The 19,658-nt window shown below is 60.7% G+C and overlaps 1 protein-coding gene across 11 annotated transcripts in view; it reads left to right on the forward strand.

Moving 5' to 3' along the window:
• The window catches only part of LOC117652954 (CUGBP Elav-like family member 1), a 199,003-nt gene that overhangs the window by 152,045 nt on the left and 27,300 nt on the right, over nt 1–19,658 (forward strand). For all 11 annotated transcript variants that reach the window (XM_034398255.1, XM_034398290.1, XM_034398281.1 and 8 more), the window contains one exon: nt 3,336–3,384. In XM_034398255.1, coding sequence (XP_034254146.1) covers nt 3,336–3,384 — 49 coding nt within the window. The remainder of the gene's footprint in view (nt 1–3,335; nt 3,385–19,658) is intronic.

Genomic DNA, 19,658 nt, shown 5'->3' on the forward strand with positions numbered 1-19,658 from the left:
CGACGGCGTGCAGCGTCGCGGGGTCGGCGATAACTGTGCCGGCTTTGCGGTGGACTGATTCCGAGAGTCGTTCTTTTTCGTCGCTCCGTCTCTCTCGCGCTCCCACACCGGGACGGGCCGCCGTGGGTGCGAGAGAGACGGTCGGATTGGGCCCCGCTGCCGGCCGCGGCCCGCGGTTTGCCGCCCAGTTGCGTGGCTCTGCGCTGCCCCTCCCCCCTCCCCTCCGCGACCCGCGGCATCGGAGTGGACGGCTTAGCCTTTCATATCGCTTTGATGGCTTTATGGATGGATAGCCTGGATAGCCCGCGTGGCCTGCAATGACCAGCGTGACGCCGGGGGAGGGAGGGAGGGATGGCGGTCGTCTGGGCCGCCGGCCGCCCGGACAGGCGGGTAGACAGACAGACAGCCAGGCAGACAGTCAGGCAGACGGCCTGAAAGGGCTAGACAGGCATACAGGCTGGCTGACACAGGCTGGAGGGGATGGACAGGACGCACAGACAGACAGACAGGCAGTCGGGCTGAAAGGGCTAGACAGGGAGACGGGCTGAAAGGGCTACAGCTAGGCTGGCTGCCACACTGGCTGGAAGGGCTGGACTGGACGCGCAGACAGGCAGGCATGCGGACTAAAAAGGTCGCAAGACAGGCATGGGGAGGGAAGTAGATCGGCAGACCAGGCGCTCAGTCGTTTCTATTTCCATGCCCTGCCATGGCGTGAATGATTTCGCAGTCAAAAGGCGACGTGTGCTATTCCAGGAAAGGGCGCGACCTCCGCGTGCCGTCTCTCTCGCACCCCGACGCGACGTGACGGCGCGCCACGTGAGTGCGAGGGAGACGGAGCGACGGAAGCACGTTCGGCATTAGCCCCCCTGTCTTGGCGACGCTCCCCGAGACAATGCTGCTCGCACCCCCGCACACTGCGGTGCACTGGCACTGCACTGGCACTGCACTGGGTGGGGTGCAGTCGACAAACGGCGCACGCATGCACCTCTCTAATGGCGTCTCTCTCCCGCTGTCTCTCTCTCGCTCTCACTCCGCGTGTCGTTTCTCTCGCTCTAAATAGAACAGTGGAATCATTTTCGGAGCTCTCCTCGCGGCCGGTTACCCGCGGCTCCGCGTTTTGCAGCAAACGACGACCTGCCGAGCGATTCCGAAGCACTGTGTTCGCTCTGTCTCTCTCGCACCCCTACGGGCCTCACGGAACGCCCCATGAGTGCGGGAGAGACAGAGCGGCGAAGCGACTCCTCGGAATCGTCGGTCTGTGCGGGTACCAAGTCCGCGTGCGTCGTCGTCTGCTCGTTTCCCTCAGGACCCACTTCGAGATCTCGAAGCGAGAGCAAATTAACCGGGCGGGATTTGTAAGCGGGTTGTTACGGTAGATCAGGCGAGGCGGGGCGACGCTCGGTCGTCGGCCGCGCCAGGAGCATTTGTACCCTACTTGTCAAAACAGCGGCGGAAGTGGACCGGGGGCGGGGGAGTTATAGGTGTGACCGTGTGTGCCAGCTGGCAATAATGGCACCTTAACGACGGCCCCTTTGGAGGAGTCCCCGCCCGCCGCGCCCCGCGCCCCAGGCTGTCTCTCTCGCGCTCACGGCGCGGTCCCAGTGGGGCCTGTGGGTGCGACAGAGACAGAGCGACGGCACGCCGCGCAGAATCGGCCTGTGCTGCCGGGCCTGCCCAGGCCTGCCTCGCGCACCGGTAGAGTTCGCCGCGTCGCCGGCAGGCCCCGCCCCGCCCCGCCCCGCCCCGCCCCGCCCCGCGCCCCGCCGCGCCGCGACGCCAGGCAATGCGTCGGTGTAGGCGCTAGGCGCGCTCCGCCAGGCTCCGCCGGGGCACTGCAGTCGGCGCGTCGGACCGTCCCGACCGCCCCGTCAGACGTCGCGACACCCTTGGCGGAGCCCAGAGCGGAGCCGGGCCGCACGCCGCCACCCCCGCGCCCCGCCGCGCCCTGCCCCGCCCCACCGCGCCCCGCCCCGCCTCGCCGCGCCCTGGGAGCAGCGAAGCAGGCGAAGCAGCAGGAAGCGCATCTGCAGGTTGGTGGCGCCGGGACGCCTGGACGCCTGTTGCGCCGGCAGGGCACGTGTGTGAGAGTGTGTGCGTGGGTGTGAGTGAGCTGGCGCCAGCGCGCGGTGCTCTAACCTCCCTTTGTACACGTGTACACTGGGCCACGTGGCGTGGGCGCCGCGAGTTACACGTGGCACGGCGAGCGGCCTGGGTGGGACAATGCCATAAACTGGTTTGGTGACATTCTTGTATGAAAAGTTAGCGTTGTCATTGTGATCCAGTAACAACCGAAACTTTGCCAGTGTGCCCGCAGTGGGCCAGAAGACCGGTGGAGGCGGCCAGAATTCTAGACGCGTTTTAAACTCCAGAGTCGCTAAGCAGGACTCGACCCGAACGTGTAACCTTATCAATGGATTGCTCTCCGAATCAGGAATCCATTGGTGGGGTCACACGTTGGGTTCGAGTCCCACTTAGCGACTCTAGAGCTCAAAACGCGTCTAGAATTCTGGCCGCCTCCACCGGTCTTCTGGCCCACTGTGCGCGCTCACGTGGTGGCGTGGCGCGGCTTGTCGGCCCGCGGACGTGCTGAAAGCAGTGTTCGCCACGCCGACACGCCGACACGCCGCGCTGCTGCAGGCCTGGCGCTGCCGGTACAGCGCAGTTTCATGACTCTCTGAAATAGTCCGGCGACCTTTCGAACGCTGCCGCACGCTGCCGCCCCTCCCCGTCGGCGGTCGACGGCGTGGTGCAGCGCGCCGCGTTTCGCTCGGAATGCGCCAACGGCCGAGCGGACCGATTCCCGAAGAGTCATGTCGTCGCTCTGTCTCTCTCGCGCCACGACGGGGCGCCCGTAGAGTGCGAGGGAGACAGGGGAAATGCGGAAATGGAAATGGCCGCCGAATTTTGTTGCGCTGGTCCTGGCGGTGCAGCCAGGCTGTCGAAGCGTGCTCACGTGCCGAGGTATTCTCGCTAGGGCAGCGCGGCAGCGCGGCAGCGCCTGGCAGCCAGCGGGCCGTCGTCTGTCTCTGTCGCACTCGCTGGTCGTGCCGAAGGGGTGCGAGAGAGACAGCGCCGAAACGACCGTTCGGAATGGCTTGGCAGGACCTCGGCTCTGGGCGGGGGTGGCCGCAAGGCCCGCAAGGGCGGCCGGGGCCCGGCCCGGGGAGGGGCGGGGGGCTCGAGCCCTCCAAGGTATGGGTGCTGGCGGCTCGCCAACGAGGTACTCAGCTCGCATTGTGTTTTCCTCGTTTTCCGACGCGAATCCGCTCCGCCGCCTTCCCGTCTCCGCCGCTCCCCGCCCACCAACCACTAACGCCCGTGTCTCCCTGTTGCAGATGCATCACCCGATCCAGATGAAGCCGGCGGACAGCGAGAACAGAAATGGTGAGTGACAGGGACAGCGACAGCCCTCCCCAAGTCAAGTGCGCGATGCGTTGCAGGCTAGCGCCCGCTAGGTAGGCAACACTTCGTGCCCGGCCGGCACGCCAGCGGCCTACCTGGTGCTCGCCGGGCGCCGTGCCCGCCCCGAGGCCCGCTCTCTGCCTCCCTCACCCCCACCTCAGTCTGTCTGTCTGCCCCCCCCCCCTCTCTCTCTCTCTCTCTCTCTCTCTCTCTCTCTCGCTCTCGCTCTCTCCGAAAATGCCCGTAAATCGCTTCCCCCGCTCGGCCCGCCCGGCCTCGGCGAGGGCCTCGTCGACGGCGAGGTGAGTCTGGACCGCTTCCAAATGCCCCGACGGCCGACGGCAGCCGACGGCGTCCTGGCCGGCCGGACGTTTCGTCAAACTGCCGCGCTCGCCTAGGTGCTGCCGCCGCCACCGCGCCGTTTTTAAAACTTGACGCACGTGTGTGTGTGTGTGTGTGTGTGTGTGTGTGTGAGGTTGTGTGTGTGTTTCGCGCCTCGGCCCGGCCCCACGTCGCGGCACACACATCGCCCTGCTCGCGATTCATTCGGTGGACAATGGCCGCTCTATGCACACCGCGCGTCCCTGCTCTGCTGTCTGTCTTGCCGCCCGTCTGTCTGTCTTTCTGTCTGTCTGTCTGTCCGTTCGTCCGGTCCGTCCCTGTCCACCGCAAGGCCACACAAGTAGCCGCGACACACCTGCCACGGGGGCATCACACGTCGCCGCGTCGGTGGTGGCGCCGCCGCGAGGTGGTTGTCGGTTGTCGCCGCGCTGCACACACACACACACACACACTGACACACACACACGCTGACACTCTCTTCGCTGGTGGCCAGATAAGAAGAACATCCCCGCGACCACAATCGCCGCCTTTGTGCGTGTGTGAGAGAGAGAGGGAGAGAGAGAGACCACCGCAATATCAAGCGGAATTCCCCCTCACGACTTATGGCGGGAGATTCAAACCGGCGGCGGAGGGGGAGGGGAAAGGGGGTGGTCGATTAGTGCTCGGCTGGCAAGCAGTCAAGCCACTGGCAGATGGGCAGGGCAGGGCGCGGCGGGCCAGACAGAGACAACGTGTGGAGAAGTCCGAAGCGCGAGTCGATGGGGCGACGGGGCGGCAGCGTGCCGCCGAACTGACTTATAGAGCGGTGACATCGGCCAGACAAACAGGCAGGCGGCATTTCGCTGCTTTAATCGATGGGACTTGGGCCGCTTCGCCACTTACTCACTCATCCGCCCCGTCCCCGTCCCACCCCGGCAGTGCCGCGGCCCTCCCGCCCCGCCCCGCCCCGGCGGGCTATCCCTCGCCGCCCCGGCCTATCTCTCCCCCTATCGGCATGAATCATTGATCTGCTTCGCTTCGCCGCTAATGATTTTAAATAGTTGTTTAAATAGGGCGGCGCGCCGCACGCGTCGGCACGCCATGAGGGAGGCTACACTACACTGTCAGTCGGTGGCCGGGCAAAAGTCACATTGCCAAAACTCTGGACGCGTTTTGAGCTCCATAGTCGCTAAATAGGACTCGAACCGAACGTGTCACCCCACTGAAGGATTCCTCGTTCGGAGAGCAATCTATTGGTGGGGTCACAGGTTCGGTTCGAGTCTCATTTAGCGCTCCAAACGCGTCCGGGATTTTGACCGCCTCCTCCGGTCTTCTGGCCCACTGTGCGGTCTGGCCAGGCCTCCGTCGAGCCATCGATTAGGGTAAGTCACACGCGCCCTGGTACAGACTGCCATGGTGGGGGCGGTGGGGTGGCCAAATGTTTCATGAGCAGCTACTCGCGAGCCAATAGTGGACGGACGAGCCATGAGCCAGGCGACACTGCGTACAGGCGAGCCACCCATGAAATTATCATCTCAAAGTTGAGCAGAAGCTATCTTTATACCAACTCAACTCTCAAAATCGATTTTTCTTTCTTTTATGTAACTTCTCAATCTTTTGGGGTAGGACTGGGGATGGTTGAAGTGGTGAACGCTGAAGCGTCCGGGCGTTTGGCAGTGTGATGCCCACCTGAGCGCAAAAAGTGCGTCTACAGTGTGACAGCGGCTTGAGGTCATCGAGTGCCACACCATCGGCACAGTGAGGGGAGGGAGGAGGGGGCTGGAGGGGCGAGCGAGGGAAGCGTGTTATTTAGTGTCTCAACGACTCCACCTCATAAATTACGCGTTAGGGGTTGAACCGCGTGCGGGGCGCCTGGCCGGGCGCCTGGCCGGGCACCGCCCCTCCGCGGGGTGTGCGTGGGTGGCGGCGGCTCGCGCGGCACACCGCGGCGGCCAGCTAGGCGCGTCTCCCTGTGGCCGGGGCAGGAAAAAAGCCGCTTCCGCCGGGAGTCGAACCCGGGCCGGTCGTCCGGCCACCTGACCGCACTGCGCACAGTAGGCCAGAAGACCGGCGCAGACGGCAAAAACTCTAGACGCGTTTTGAGTTCAGAGTCGCCGAGCAGGACTCGAACCGAACGTGTGACCACACTAGTAAATTGCTCTCTGAACGAGGAATCCATTGGTGGGGTCACACGTTCGGTTCGAGTCCCATTCAGCGACTCTCGAGCTCAAAACGCGTCCGGGATTTTGACCGCCCCCACCGGTCTTCCGGGCCACTGTGCTGCGCCACGAGACACGAGTATGTGACCAAATTATAGAGGCCTTCCTTCCGGCCGGCTCGCTTCACGGGGCGATAAATTTTTGAAAGGCAGTAATAAGGCGGTGAGTTACGGCGGCGGTGAAGGCGGGAAAGCGCCCACCGCTCGGAAAATAAATTTCCCGGGAAAGATGGGGAGGCGGATGAATAGAAGGTATGGACACGGCCGCCCCTCTAGCCCGTCTCTTTATGGAGGCTGCCTGGAGCCCGCGACGTTCTCCAGCTCTCGCGGCCACCCCAGCACTCCCTTGAGCAGTCACCCTTCCAGTACCCCGTCCTAGCAGTCACCCTACCAGCACTCCCTTGAGCAGTCACCCTTCCAGTACCCCGTCCTAGCAGTCACCCTGCCAGCACTCCCTTCCAGCAGTCACCCTTTCAGGCACTCCCTTCAAAAGTCTCCTTTCAAGCACTCCCTTCCAGCACTCCCCTTTCCGTCAACAGCGTTTCCTCTGGCCGAGAGCGTTTCTTCTGGAACTCTTTCTGAGAACTCTCCGCTCTGCTCGGCGCTGTCTCTCCCGGCCGCCCACCCCTTTGCTCGCCGCCACTGCCGCCGCATTGCCGCATTCAAACTCTGGAAACACTGGAAACACGAGTCGCTGCGAAAGCGGAACAAGTCAGGGGAAACATTGATGAGGCTTCGCCGGGCTTCGCGTTTCGCTTCTGCTCGTCCTAATTACCGGCGTATCTACAGTGTGGAAGCCGAAAGGTCCAACTTGGCCGTGAATTTATAATTGGACAGCGAGTTGTGCAGTCGGTCGGCCGGGCGCCAAGTGGCGGAGGCCGCGCGCCGCGGACCATGGAGTGGCGGCTGCAGGCTGCATCAGCTGACCGAACGCGTTTTGAGCTCCAGAGTCTCGGTAAATGGGACTCGAACCGAACGTGTGGCCCCACCAATGGATTGCTTTCCGAAGGAGGAATCCATTGGTGGGATCACACATTCGGTTCGAGTCCTGTTCAGCAACTCTGGCGCTCAAAACGCGCCTACAGTTTCGGCCGCCTCCACCGGTCTTCTAGCCCACTGTGCTGCATCAGCACGCGCGGTGGGCGAATATCTAAAAACGCCACTTTGTTTATTTTCTTGCGAAACGCGCGCGGGAAACAAATCGGTCTCGATGTCCGGTACTCTAGTTTGGCGTGAGCGGCCAACCGCCAGCCCGCCAGCATCCTCCCCTCCCCCTCCCCGTCCGCCCACGCAGCAGCCCCTCTGTTTACTTCTGGTTGCTCGGAAAGCACACGGCCCGTGCTCCGTAATTGCTCTCCAGGGTTGTTAAATGACGTAACACCTTGAAGGCGCCCCACTACACTCCCGCCTTGAGTTTGCGTAGGTTACTCACCCCCCGCGCCACGCGCGCCACCGCAAGTCTTGTTTAGGGCTGTCTCTCTCTGTGTCCCTCTTGAACTCGCAGGGCACCCGGCGGTGCGAGAGAGTCGGAGCGACGATGCCCGCCGCCGTGGGGCGCGGTCGGTGCACAGTGGGCCAGAAGACCGTTGGAGACGGCCAAAAACTTTAAACGAGTTTTGAGTTCCAGGGTCGCTAAATGGAACTCTAACCGAGCGTGTGACCCCACCAATGGGTTGCTCTCCGAACGAGGAATCCAGTGGTGGGGGTCACACGTTCGGTTCGAGTCCCGTTTAGCGACTCTGGGCGTCAGCGCGCCCGGGATTTTTACCGCCTCCTCCGGTCTTCCGGCCCACTGTGCGCTCGTTCGCGCTCAACGCGCCAAGGGAATGCACGTGAGTTCCGCGGTGAACTCGGAAATTCCCTGGGCGGGCCCCCTTCCCTCTTTTTCCGCGGTAACCCCTAGCCGGGCCTCCCCCGCCGCTAGCCCTGTTTACGACGAATTAAAAATAGGTCTTTGACAGGTTGTGAAAGACCGCACGCTTGAGTAGAAACACTCGGTGGTCGTAAAGACCCACCAGTCCGACGGAGAGGGGGAGGGGGAGGCACGTACTCCACGCCGCGGTCCGTCAGGGGGGCAGGGGCCGAAATGCACCGCCAGGCTGTCTCTCTCGCACCCATACGGGGCGCCTCACGCGAGAGAGACAGAGCGACGAAAACGACTCTCGGAAATCAGTCTGCGGGGATCTCGAACGCGGCCCCCATCAGCAGCCCAGCCTCTGCCCACAATGCATGACCTCTTTTTCTAGATCCCCGTTTTAGTTCGGCTGCTCTGCCCGCCTTTGACGCGTCTAGGGCGGGGTCTAGATCGCCTAGGGCAAGGCGGCGGGGGGTAAGAAAACACCTATTAGAATAGCGGTGTGTGTGTGTGTGTGTGTGTGTGTGTGTTTACGCGACTGTTTGAACGAGAGGGGGGCTGGCTAAAATTGAACTAGATTTTTCGACGGGCGTTATTGAAAAAGTTGACGGGGCAATCCGACACTGCGACTTGTTTTGTCTCGTTTCTGAGATGAATGGCCGGACGGAAAGGACAGACAGACAGACAGACAGGCAGACCGACTGTCGGACTGGGTACTGTTTCGGAAGTCAGTGCACACCCTGCCAGTCTGTTCCCGCCGGTGTGCCCCATCGTCGCAATAGCGTAGCGTGGTGGGGGCGCATAAACTTCCTGTGTGTGTGTGTGTGTGTGTGTGTGTTGGTGTGTGTGTGTGTGTCGCATGCTTAACGCATGCGCATATAACGCAACATATATCGATGGAATCTTTGGACTTCCGTCGCACTGCTAGAAATATCCCTGTGAACAAAAGACGCGTTTGATTTTTACGACTCCTTTCTTTTTACGGCGATCGTTTCCATTTTACAGATTTCCGTTTTCCATGAACTTTCCACGGAATTTTCCGACTGTGCACTCCTATGCACTGACTCAGGGACCGAGGGGGCGAGGGGGAGGGGGCCCAGAGACGCGAGGAGAATACCGACAGTGACGACGACTCCGAGGGCCCCAACTGAAATGTGAGGCTGGGAGAGGCGGTCAACTGGCCAGGCAGCTAGCTATCGTGTTTACGTTTGCGGACCGTCCTGATGACGCATCTTGATAAAGAGGAATCAACACTGCATGCCGATGGAATTTGAAAGACAAAAAGGTTTGAGTAGGTGACTCGAAATCGCAACCTTAATAAGTCATTTCTTGAACCACTAAAAATTTACTAGCAATAAGTGAATTTTTCTGAAGGATTCATATAAAGTCACTTTGTTGCAGGCATACACTATTAATTATCACCATGGTTCAAGAAACGACCGTTTCGAGTGTGGGGAACGGGATGCCTCCTTGAACACGTGTCTGACTGCAAGCTTGCACTCCCCTCGGTTACTCCGTACTTGCGGAAAACACACACACACACACACACACACACACACACACGGACACCCCTGACGCGCGCTTCGAGATCTCGAAGGTCCATCCGAGGCCCCGCCGGACTCGCAAGTAAACAAACAGCGGGGCGAAGCGTTTGAGGAGGGCCGAGAGGGCCGACGTCAAATCCAGGCTCTGGCTGGCCGCTCACACTTTTCTTTAGTGGCTCAACGTATTTGTCGAGTAAACTGGGCAAACCAGCTCGCCCTCCTTTGAGTCTCGTGTGTGTGTGTGTGTGTGTGTGTGTGTGTGTGTGTGTGTGTGTGTGTGTGTGTGTGTATCACGGACGCGCGCGACCGTCGGCCAGGTTTTTTAGAAATCCACTTTAAGCTCTAGGCGCGTTCTTGAAAAAAAAATTCCGCGGAAAGTAGTTTATTTTGCGCCTTCTTTCCCCTGTTCTTGGTGGCCCCGAATGAATCGGGTGCGAGGGAGAGGGGAGAGGGCAGGGGTGCAGGAAGGGGTGAGTGGGAGGGGGATGGAAGAAGTCCGTCACGGCACCAAGTGCTGGGGCGTTTCCCACGTGTGTGGTGGTGGTGCCGGCTTTGGCCCCTTTGCGGTTGCCCACTACGCCGTCAATCCTTCCTGACTGCGTGGGCGGGACAATGTAGCCAAGTCGTGGGAAATTTCCCCTTCGTGGGAGTTTTTGAACCCTGAAAAGGCCAAAAAAGGGGGGATGTCTTAAGGGAACCTTTTATTGGCCTAATTTTTTCCATTTTGCTTGAGCTTCTCACGGTAAAAACGGTTTCTGGTTTTTCCAGGACCTCCCTGGAAATCGCCTATATCTCTACCATAGGCTTTGTGGTAAAACCTGTTGCCGTTTTTATCGTGTTAGTTAGGAACATTGCCTGAAAGATGGTCTAAAGTGGGAAAAATCAAACATAGGACGTGGCAACCCTGACGTGGGACACCTTCCCTTCCCTTTCCCCCACCGTGAGGGAAATTTGCCACCGGCAGACTGAAGCCGAGGGTCTCGCTCTGTCTCTCTCGCACCCATACGGCACGCCCCGTGAGTGCGAGAGAGACGGAGCGACGAATCAGTCCGCTGAGTGACCACGACGACGGCGCCGTCACGCAGACCGCAGCCCACGCGTGCAGTGCCTTGTCCTTTTTCCGATATTGGGGATGGAAGGAAAGGGAGGGACGCTCTGTCTCGCTCTGTCTTGATAAATTGACGAGGCTCGCCGTCAGCTGGGGCCCAGAGGGCTGCCGAGCCGGCCGAGCCATTATGCCGCGGAACTAAGTATGTGTGTTGGACTCGAATTACATTCATGATTCATCATTTTCTGTTTCAGGTGAGTTTGGTCGCCTCGCGTCGCCCGTCGCCCGTCGGGTCGTCTGCAGGTAGGCCAGCGACGGGGTCAAAATGGAGGAAACTGGAATTATTCAACTCCTGCCTCTTGTTGATGGAGAGACCTGGGAAACTTAATTGACCCAATGCGTCCTGCTTGCGGCTTAATCGATACCAGCAGAATTTCTCCGCACACCGCGGCCAAAATTCTAGACGCGTTTTGAGCTCCAGAGTCGCTAATGGGACTCGAACGGAACGTGTGACCCCGCCAATGGATTGCTCTCCGAACGAGGAATCCATTGCTGGGGTCACACGCTCACCCTAGTGACTCTAAAGCTCAAAACGCTTGTAGACTTTTGGCCACCGGCGCTGGTCTTCTGGCCCACTGTGCGTCGCTGTCTCTCTGTCAAGGTGGCTGCATGGAGTGCGGGAGTGCGGGGCACGGCATGCAAACTTGTGCGTTGAAGTCTCTGAGCTAGCGGCTGTGGCCGAGGCTGGGGCACGCGAACGCGACATGCGGCCGGCCCGTCCCAGGCCCGTCCCAGGACACTGCCGCCTGTCCCCCTCCCCCTCCACGATGTCGATACCGTATCGGAGACTTCGGTCTCTGCCGGAAACCGAAGTCCTTGCATTATTCCGACGACGGGGAAAAAATAAAAAATAAGCCCGTGTTTCATAATTTATAAACTGAGGGGATGGAGCGAACTTCGCCCTCGCCTGCATGAATGATTCAGCCGCCCTATCGGCCAAGGGCCTTTGTGTCGTCCGAGTGCCTGCCCGCCCTGCCCGGCGCATCTCGGGGCATTACCTGCAACACTCCGTCTCTCTCGCACCGCCGGGCCGCGGCCCCTGAGTGCGAGAGAGACGGAGTGACGTCACTTTCTTTGCTCGACTCTCCAGAGTCACGCCATGCCGCCCCAGCCAATGCCCGTCACTCATGCTTAATTAATGCGTTTATCAACTGATGACCCACCCCGCTGCCACCGATCGATGTCTCAACTAGCGTGCCTCTCTCCCTCTCTCTCCCTCCCACTCGCGGGCCGCGGCGAAGGGGCGCGAGAGAAGGCAGGGCGCGTCACTGTCGGGAATCGGACTGCATAGTGACGGACTCCTACGATGGAGACTCAAAACGGCAATCGAACAGAAATGCATAAAAAGATTCTTCTTTGTTATGCAGCGCTTCCTCCGTCGGCTTTGTGGGGCAGAAACACAAAACGCGTCGCTCTTGACTCGCAGACCATTCTCAAGTGCAGTCTAAATCGGGCTGCGCATCATCGGCTGCACCCGGCCTCTCTCTCTCTCTCTCTCTCTCTCTCTCTCTCTCTCTCTCTCTCTCTCTCTCTCTCTCTCTCTCTCTCTCTCTCTCTCTCTCTCGTAATAAGTGCACGTCTGCCATGAATCTCGAAAGGCTGTGAAATGTGAAGTCGTCTCCTTGTAGTGTAGTGCACTCGTGGATTCTTGCCGGGATGTGAGTGAGTGTGTGTGTGTGTCCGTGCGTGCGCAGGGGCAGACGTGGCTCCTGGCTGAAACAGAACTGTTGATAACAGCGACCAGGAACGCCCAGCCAGAGAGAGAGACAGAGAGATGGAAGGAATCCAGACGCCCCGAACAGAGTCGGTCTCGTTTTTAACCCGGTGGTCCGGGCCGGGCCGGGCGGCCGGGGCCGGGATGGCTCGGTGCGTCTCTCTAGGCGGCCTCGAGGTCAGGAACGCAACGCACCCCCGCTAGAGACGCAAGTCTCTCATTTGTCAGTGCTCCGAAACAATAGCGGCGCTGCTTGGCTGCTCGGCTCCCATGCCGTGCCGTGGCGTGCCGTGCCGTGCCAGTCGCGGCTTGAGTCAAAGTGGCACTGTCATCCAAGACGAACAAGGACAGCAAACAGTGTCGGGAATTACCGCACGACAGTCACAGGAAAACTTGATTTTTGGTTTCCATCTTATTTTCCTCTCTCTTTCTCTCTCTCTGTTGCTGGTGGTGGTACTCTTGTCGGGCCTGGGCTCGAGCGAGGCGAGGCGAGCAGGCCGCTTTCATGTGTTTACTGTTTGCACACGCCGCGCCCCGCCACGCCACGCCCCTGCGTCTACAGCGCGGCGCGCTCAAGCTGAGCCCGAGGCTGTGCCCTGGGCTGGGCCCCCGGGTCAGCTCTGCTCAGCCTAATTCGCTTTTCGTGGCCGACGCACAGTGGGCCAGAAGACCGGTGGAGGCGGTCAAAGTTCTAGACGCGTTTTGAGCTCCAGAGTCGCTACATCGGACTCGAACAGAACGTGTGACCCCACCAATGGATTGCTCTCCGAAGTAGGAATCCATTGGTGGGGTCACACATTCGGCCTGGTTGTGGAGTCGTGTTCTGTGTCATCTTAAAGTCTCGTTCGCTACCTACAGCTCGCGAGACTCGAAGCCCGCGATAACTCGTGCCCGTCGATGCTGCGGCCCCCTGATTCCGAAGGACCGCTCTGTCTCTCTCGCACCCCTACGGGACGCCCCACGAGCGCGAGAGAGACAGCGGCGAAACGAATGAGTCGGCAGCCGCGCTGCAACGGAAGCGGAAGCCTGGTCCCGCCCGGAGGATGCACCGTGGATGCACGGCCACGGCACGCCGCGGCCGCGTAGACCCTCGCAATGTCGCCGCGTTTTCGCCCCAGTTACGTGGCTGCGATCCAACGGGCAGCGATGGCGCCATGGCACGCCACGCCACGCCGCGCCATGGCCATGCACCGCGACGCCGGGCCGTGCCGGGCCGTGCCGAGCCGCGCCTCCTAGACCTAGGCCGTGTCCTGGGCCGTGCCGCCGTGCCGTACTGCTTCTAGTGGCGTCACTGTCACTCCCACAGTCGGCTAGTCAGTCAGTCAGCCACACGGCGGACGGCCGGACCGAGTCAGCTGCCAGCGCGACTGGTGACGGCGGGGAGGGGGGGCAACTATCAGTTGGGCCCGGCCTGCCGGTCTGCCCGGCGGCGGCGGGTGGGGGCGGCGAGGGGGGCGGGGCCGGCGGGCGCAGCGGCGGGCGGCGGGCTCAGTCGCGCCGCTCCCTGCGTCGCGGTACCTCACCTCGTCGCGTGGCCGCCGTCCCTGTCGCACCTCGCCGAGCCCGCCGCGCCCGCCGCGCCGCGAGTGTCAGGACCTGCTTGTCGTCCGCCGGGTTTCCCCTCCGAACGCGCGAGTGCCTCAGTGGATTGCAGTGAAGTGTTGTGTGGTGTGCTGCAGTGCGCGTGCTCGGACGATCTAGGTTGGTCCCTGCTCGGCCTCCTCGGCGTGTCCTCGCCGCCACCGCCGGCCGATGACGGCGACCATGGCCCCGCTGCTGCTCTACTACGGATGCCCCGTCGTCCAGGACGCCGGCAAGGACGCCGGCAAGGACGCCGTCAGTGAAGGTGGTCATGTTGGTGAAGACGACTCGACGTTCGGACGCCAGGCCCGGCCGGGCCGGTGTGCCACTGACTGACATTCTGACGACCACCGGCACCGCGACTCACTCTGTCTCTCTCGCACTCGTGGCGCGCTCCTGAAGGGTGCGAGAGAGACAGCGGGTCCACGGTTCGCGGGTTCAAAGCCTCCCACGTGACTTGGCTGCCGTGGGTTTTGACGGGTGTGACATCACTGTGGGCGTGTGCCAGTGTGCTGGTGATTCTGACGGATGGTGGAGTTCGCCGCGAGGCATGCCTCAGCGTCGGCGGCCCTCTGGCCGTAACCTGGCGCTCTTCACGTTCGTAACGGCATAACGCATCTCCCGTCGCTAAATGGGCCTCGAACCGAACGTGTGACCCCACCAATGGATTGCTCTCCGAACGAGGATCCTATTGGTGGGCTCGCACGTTCGGTTCGAGTCCTGTTTAGCGACTCTGGAGCTCAAAACGCGTCAAGACTTTCGGTCGCCGGCGCCGGTTTTCTGGCCCACTGTGCGTCAGCTGCTCCTTGCATCGCGACAGCGTCTCTGACGCGGACCTAACCTGAGCCTCGGCGAACGGGACATGCTCGCGTGCAGTGCAGCGCGGTGCAGCGCGGCGTCGGCAGATGCATAGTCGCGTTGCGTCATCTATGTACCAAAGCGTTTGCGCATGCGGTTGCGGTGGCCACGCTCCGGCGAGCCCCTTATTATTGTTGCCCCGGGTTCAAATCCCCGCAATCTCCCTTTTTCATCTCCAGCTGTTGTTGATTGTTTTATTGTTGTTATTAATTTACCACCGCGGCCGCGTGGTCTCGTCGCGCTAGCCCGCTTAGTCTTTGTCGCCGATCTGTCTCTCTCGCACTCATGTGGCGCCCCTTTCAGGTGCGAGAGAGAAAACGACTCTCGGAATCAGCGTGCCGCCACTCCGCCACGCGACACGCCGGCGTGTCCCTCGGTGTCACTGCATCCCGGGTTCGAATCCTCCCGCAACTGCCTTTTTCTTTTTCTCTGGTACCGGCCGGTGCGGGCACCAGCCGGTACCTCACGCCCGGCGCCGCGCGCCACGCAGCTCTGTGGAGGTACCCGTCGGGCCCGCACTATAATGGGTGTGAAGGTGGCTTCCCAGGCACGTGTTTCTGCCTTGACCCCGCTGTCTGTCTGCCCGTCTGTCTGTCTGTCTGTCTGCGCTTCGGTCGGTGGCAGTGGGGCGACACTCGCGCCGCGTATTCTGCACGCACGCCATCGGAATTGGCCAACCATTCCGCCGCCATTTCCAGCCGCAATTGTGTTGCGCCAATTTTTTGGCGGCGTTCGGCAGTTTGCCTGTTTGGCGTCGCGCATGGCCTACTGCAGCCTACTGGCGGTTGCCTCGCGTCCTCGCCGCGCTGCCGCCACCGGAAGTGTCTCTCTCTCTGACTAGTACTTCCGGCCGACCGGGTCCCGGCCCGCTGCCCGCCGTGCCCGCCGCGCTGTGTGTGATTTTTCTGGCACTTTGCACTCGCGGGGGCACCCGCCCCGCCCCACCCGGGCGGCAAGAGGTAGGGACCGAACACTTTGAAAGTCAAAGCAGTGTCGCCTGGCCCGGCCTGGCCCGGCCTGCGTCGCGTAGCGCGTAGTATCGCTCTCGTAGAGTCGTTCTCATGAGACGAAAATTTCAATTCCGGCAGCGCGGTGGGTCTGTCACCCAGTCGGCCACCGGGCCAGGTCGAGCAGGGCCGGGCAGGGCCGGGCACACCTGCAGGGTCTCTCGCTCGCACTCGCGGGGCGTCTCGGAGGGGTGCGAGAGAGACAGAGCTGGGCCTACCACCCCGGGGAAGGCCCTCACAGTGTTGTGGAGGCCCTGAACTTGGCTGGGGATGGCGACACACGCGGTCAACGGCCACGCAGTGGCTTCCGCAAGCGGCTCTTAGCAAGTCCGAGTGTCACACACACTGTGAAAATCCCGCGAAGGTTGAAGGTTTCGACAGAGTAGCCACGGGTGTGCACTCCCGATGGGGTCACCGTGTCGTTTGCTGGTGGAGGCCAAATGACCGGGCTGAGGTGCGGGTGCACAGTGGGCCAGAAGACCGGTGGAGGTGGCCAAAATTCTAGACGGCGTTTTGAGCTCCAGAGTCTCTAAATGGGTTCGAGTCCGTTTTAGCCACTCTGGAGGTCAAAACGCGTCTAGTGTTTTGGACGCCTCCACCGGGTCTCCTGCCCCACTGTGGGGTGTCCTCTGAACGGTGCAAAGCACACCGAACTACTCGGTTGAGCCTTCCGAGGTTCGGCAACTCCGTGGCATTCCTAATTCGAATCCCTCTGCGCCGCTCTTAAATTCCGAAAATTGCCACTCGTTTTAGCGGTGTGCCAGCGGGGCCCGATGTAGTGCGCTAACCAGGTCTCATGATGTCGATCATATGGACCGAATGGATGGACTGGATGGGGCGTATATTTGCAGTCGGCCTTCCGGTGTAGTGTCATCACGCGCCAGGCCTGGCACGTGTCCTGCACGGGTTTCCAATTCGTCACTCGCGTGTTGTGAAATTTGAACTTGTCACGATCTCGTCACGCTCGCATCAAAACGTGTCACACATGTCACAATCTTTGCACTCACTTGTCACGACCTCGTCACACTCTTTTATATTTTACGCTTCTTTTATACTGCTTAGCACTTTGTGCGGTCACAAAGTGCGTCACTTTTTTTTTTTCATTTCTTTTTCGAAAAAAAAACGCGAAAAGACAAAGTTCCTGACAGTGTGCGTGTCTGAGGGATTACGCGCGTCACATGCAAATACGTCGAGACAAATACATTACACCGAAACATGCGCCCGCTCCTGTGAGATATGCGTCGACCTTATCACCTTTGCGTGAGCCAGGCGGGGACCCCGGGGACACTGCACTCGAAAAATTCTGTATTAACAGTACCTGCGGGGTGTGATAATATACATAGTACTTTCTTCAGTGTGCCAGATGGATTTCTTTGGACGCTTGGGGGAGTTGACCAGAGCTGAAATAGTACACCTGCGCGTGAAAATGAAAATTCTTTTCAATCAATGTCGTCAATGTTGTCGCACAAGCGTTAGTTGAATGAAACCGTCTTTAGAGCGCACTTTTCTCGAGAAATGAAAACCCTCGCCTGTTTTTTTTTCACAACACCCGAACGTCGGGGTTTGCTTTTCCGCGCTTTTCTCAGAACGTAAAGATGTGGAGCATGGAAAATCGGAGCCTGCCCCTTCCCTTTCCAATCTCCTTCCCCCTCGCTTGAAACTCCGTCGAACAAAGGATTCGTTTCAGTCCCGAGCCTGGCTGCGTGGCTGGCTGGCTGCGTGGCCGGCAGCCACAGCCCTCGTGGCGACGGCTGGAGTCAAGTAGAGGTTAGTCCGTCTGCGCAGCGCCGCTCCGCCCGCCACACTGTATACGTGCAACCGCTTCCCTTCACAGATAAGCCTTTCGGTGTACTGCAATCAACTTTTCCCAACAGCGGCCCTTTTTATCAGGGCCGCCCGGATGTTTGGCCGTCCAGTAGTGTAGGGTTCGTTTCGGCTGGCCAGCGCGCCAATCCGCAGGGCCACCCACAGTGGGCCAGAAGACCGGTGGATGTGGTGAAAACTTTGGACGCGTCTTGAGCTCCAGGGTCGCTAAGCAGGACTCGAACCGAACGTGTGACCCCACCAATGGATTCCTCGTTCGGAGCGCAATCCATTGGTGGGGTCACACGTTCGGTTCGAGTCCCATTCAGCTGTACTCTGGAGCTTAAAACGCGTCGAGAGTTTTGGCCGCCCCCACCCGTTTTCTGGCCCACTGTGATCTAGGGTTCTCACTTCACAGTGCTCTAGACACCTGGTGCACGTCTGGCAGGAAGCAGTCGTTAGTTTCTTTCCATCCGAATCTCGCGCGTGCATAGCTTGTTTGCCGCGGACTGTCGGCAGCCCGTTCGTCGTTCCGTTCCGTCGTCCCGTTGTCGGACGAAGGCCAGAAGGCAAGGCAACGATATGGGAATCAATCAGTTGGCGCCTCCCGAACGCGCACCGGGGATTCCCGGCTGGGCCTCTATTGCAGTGTGGCAGCGCGCTGGGCCAGGCCGCTGTAATCCCTGGTAAGCCATCGAGCGTCCCTGGTGACCCATGCAGAGTCCGTAGAGAGCGTAAATATCTCCCTCCACCGATCCCCAGTGATCAATGATGGAACGTCCGCCCACACCGCACAGTGGGCCACAGTGGAGGCGGCCAAAACTCTAGACGCGTTTTGAGCTCCAGAGTCTCTAAACGGGACTCGAACCAAGCGTGTGACCCTACCAATGGATTGCTCTCTGGACGAGGAATCCATTGGTGGGGTCACTCGTTCGGTTCGAGTCCCGGATCTCAAAACGCGTCCGGGACTTTTGACCGCATCCACCGGTCTTCTGCCTCAATGTGCGCATACCAAACGCAACTAGAGTGATGCTAAAAGGTTCCCACTGATGCTCAGTGACCGGTATGAGTTCATTGATAGTGATCCCCGTAGTGGTTCCCAGTGGTCCCCGGGCAGTGGTCTCGAGGAGGTCTCGAGGGATGGCTGGGCTGGGGGTCCATGCAGGCTCCACCGCCGGGGCTCCGTCTCTCGAAACCTAACCTCTCTGTCAATATGTTTGCTCGGCCGCCGGCACTCGCTTCGGCTTTCGGCTCGCGCGCCAAACCGACAGACGCGTCCTTCCTGCCGCCCTGCTGGCGGGGACGCCGTCGAGCACGTCGTGGAGCACGTCGGCGGCGGGGACCCGCGTCACCGCGGTGTTGACACGCCGGGCTTCCATTACCTGCCCCGGGCCTCGGGCCCCGGGCCCCGCACGACCCGGACAGGCCCTCCGCCCTCGCGCGCCAAACACGATAGGGATAACCCACCCTGTCTCCCTCGCACCCTACGGGCGCCCCGCGAGTGCGACAGAGACAGCGCGGCGACGCGGCTCCGGGAACCCCGGAATGCCGGGGAGTGTGGGTGGCGGGCGAGGCACGTCCGTATGCACGTCTGCCGTCCTGCGGGACGCCCCGTGTGTGCGAGAGAGAGGGTGGCGAAGGCACCGGGGAATGTCCTGCCCTGCTCGCGGGCCGGTTGGGAAAGGCTCGAGACTTTGGCGATCTTGGTTTTGCTCCTTGAGTCCTCTCACCTCGACCCCACCCACTGGGAATCCAGGAATGTGACGTCATTTTCGTTGCAATGTTATGCACTAATGTCGCATCCATGTGACTGGTTCGCATCATGATACCTCGAGTCGCGTTAAAACGAATGTTAGAACTCTGCCCAGTGGGCCAGAAGACCGGTAGGGTCACACGTTCCCTTCGAGTCCCACCCATGGATTCCTCGTTCGAAGAGCAATCCATTGGTGAGGTCACACGTTCGGTTCGAGTCCCATTTAGTGCTTCTGGAGCTCCAAAACGCTTCTAGAGTTTTGGCGGCCTCCACCGGTCTTCTGGCCCACTGTGCACTGGTGGCTTACGACGCTCCCCCAGGGCGTCGCGCCCGTCGCGGCGATGTACGGGCGGACGCACCGAGGCTGTTTAGAAGCATATCGACAACCGCCCAGTGATTTCGTTTTCCGAGAGAGGGGGAGGGCGGGGGGACATCCGGACCTGGAGCGCGGCAGCAGCAGCGGCGACACACTCCGCTGCACCCGCCGTGATGTG

This window comes from Thrips palmi, unplaced genomic scaffold (genome assembly GCF_012932325.1).
Source record: "Thrips palmi isolate BJ-2018 unplaced genomic scaffold, TpBJ-2018v1 HiC_scaffold_10, whole genome shotgun sequence".
In the NCBI taxonomy this organism is placed as follows: domain Eukaryota; kingdom Metazoa; phylum Arthropoda; class Insecta; order Thysanoptera; family Thripidae; genus Thrips; species Thrips palmi.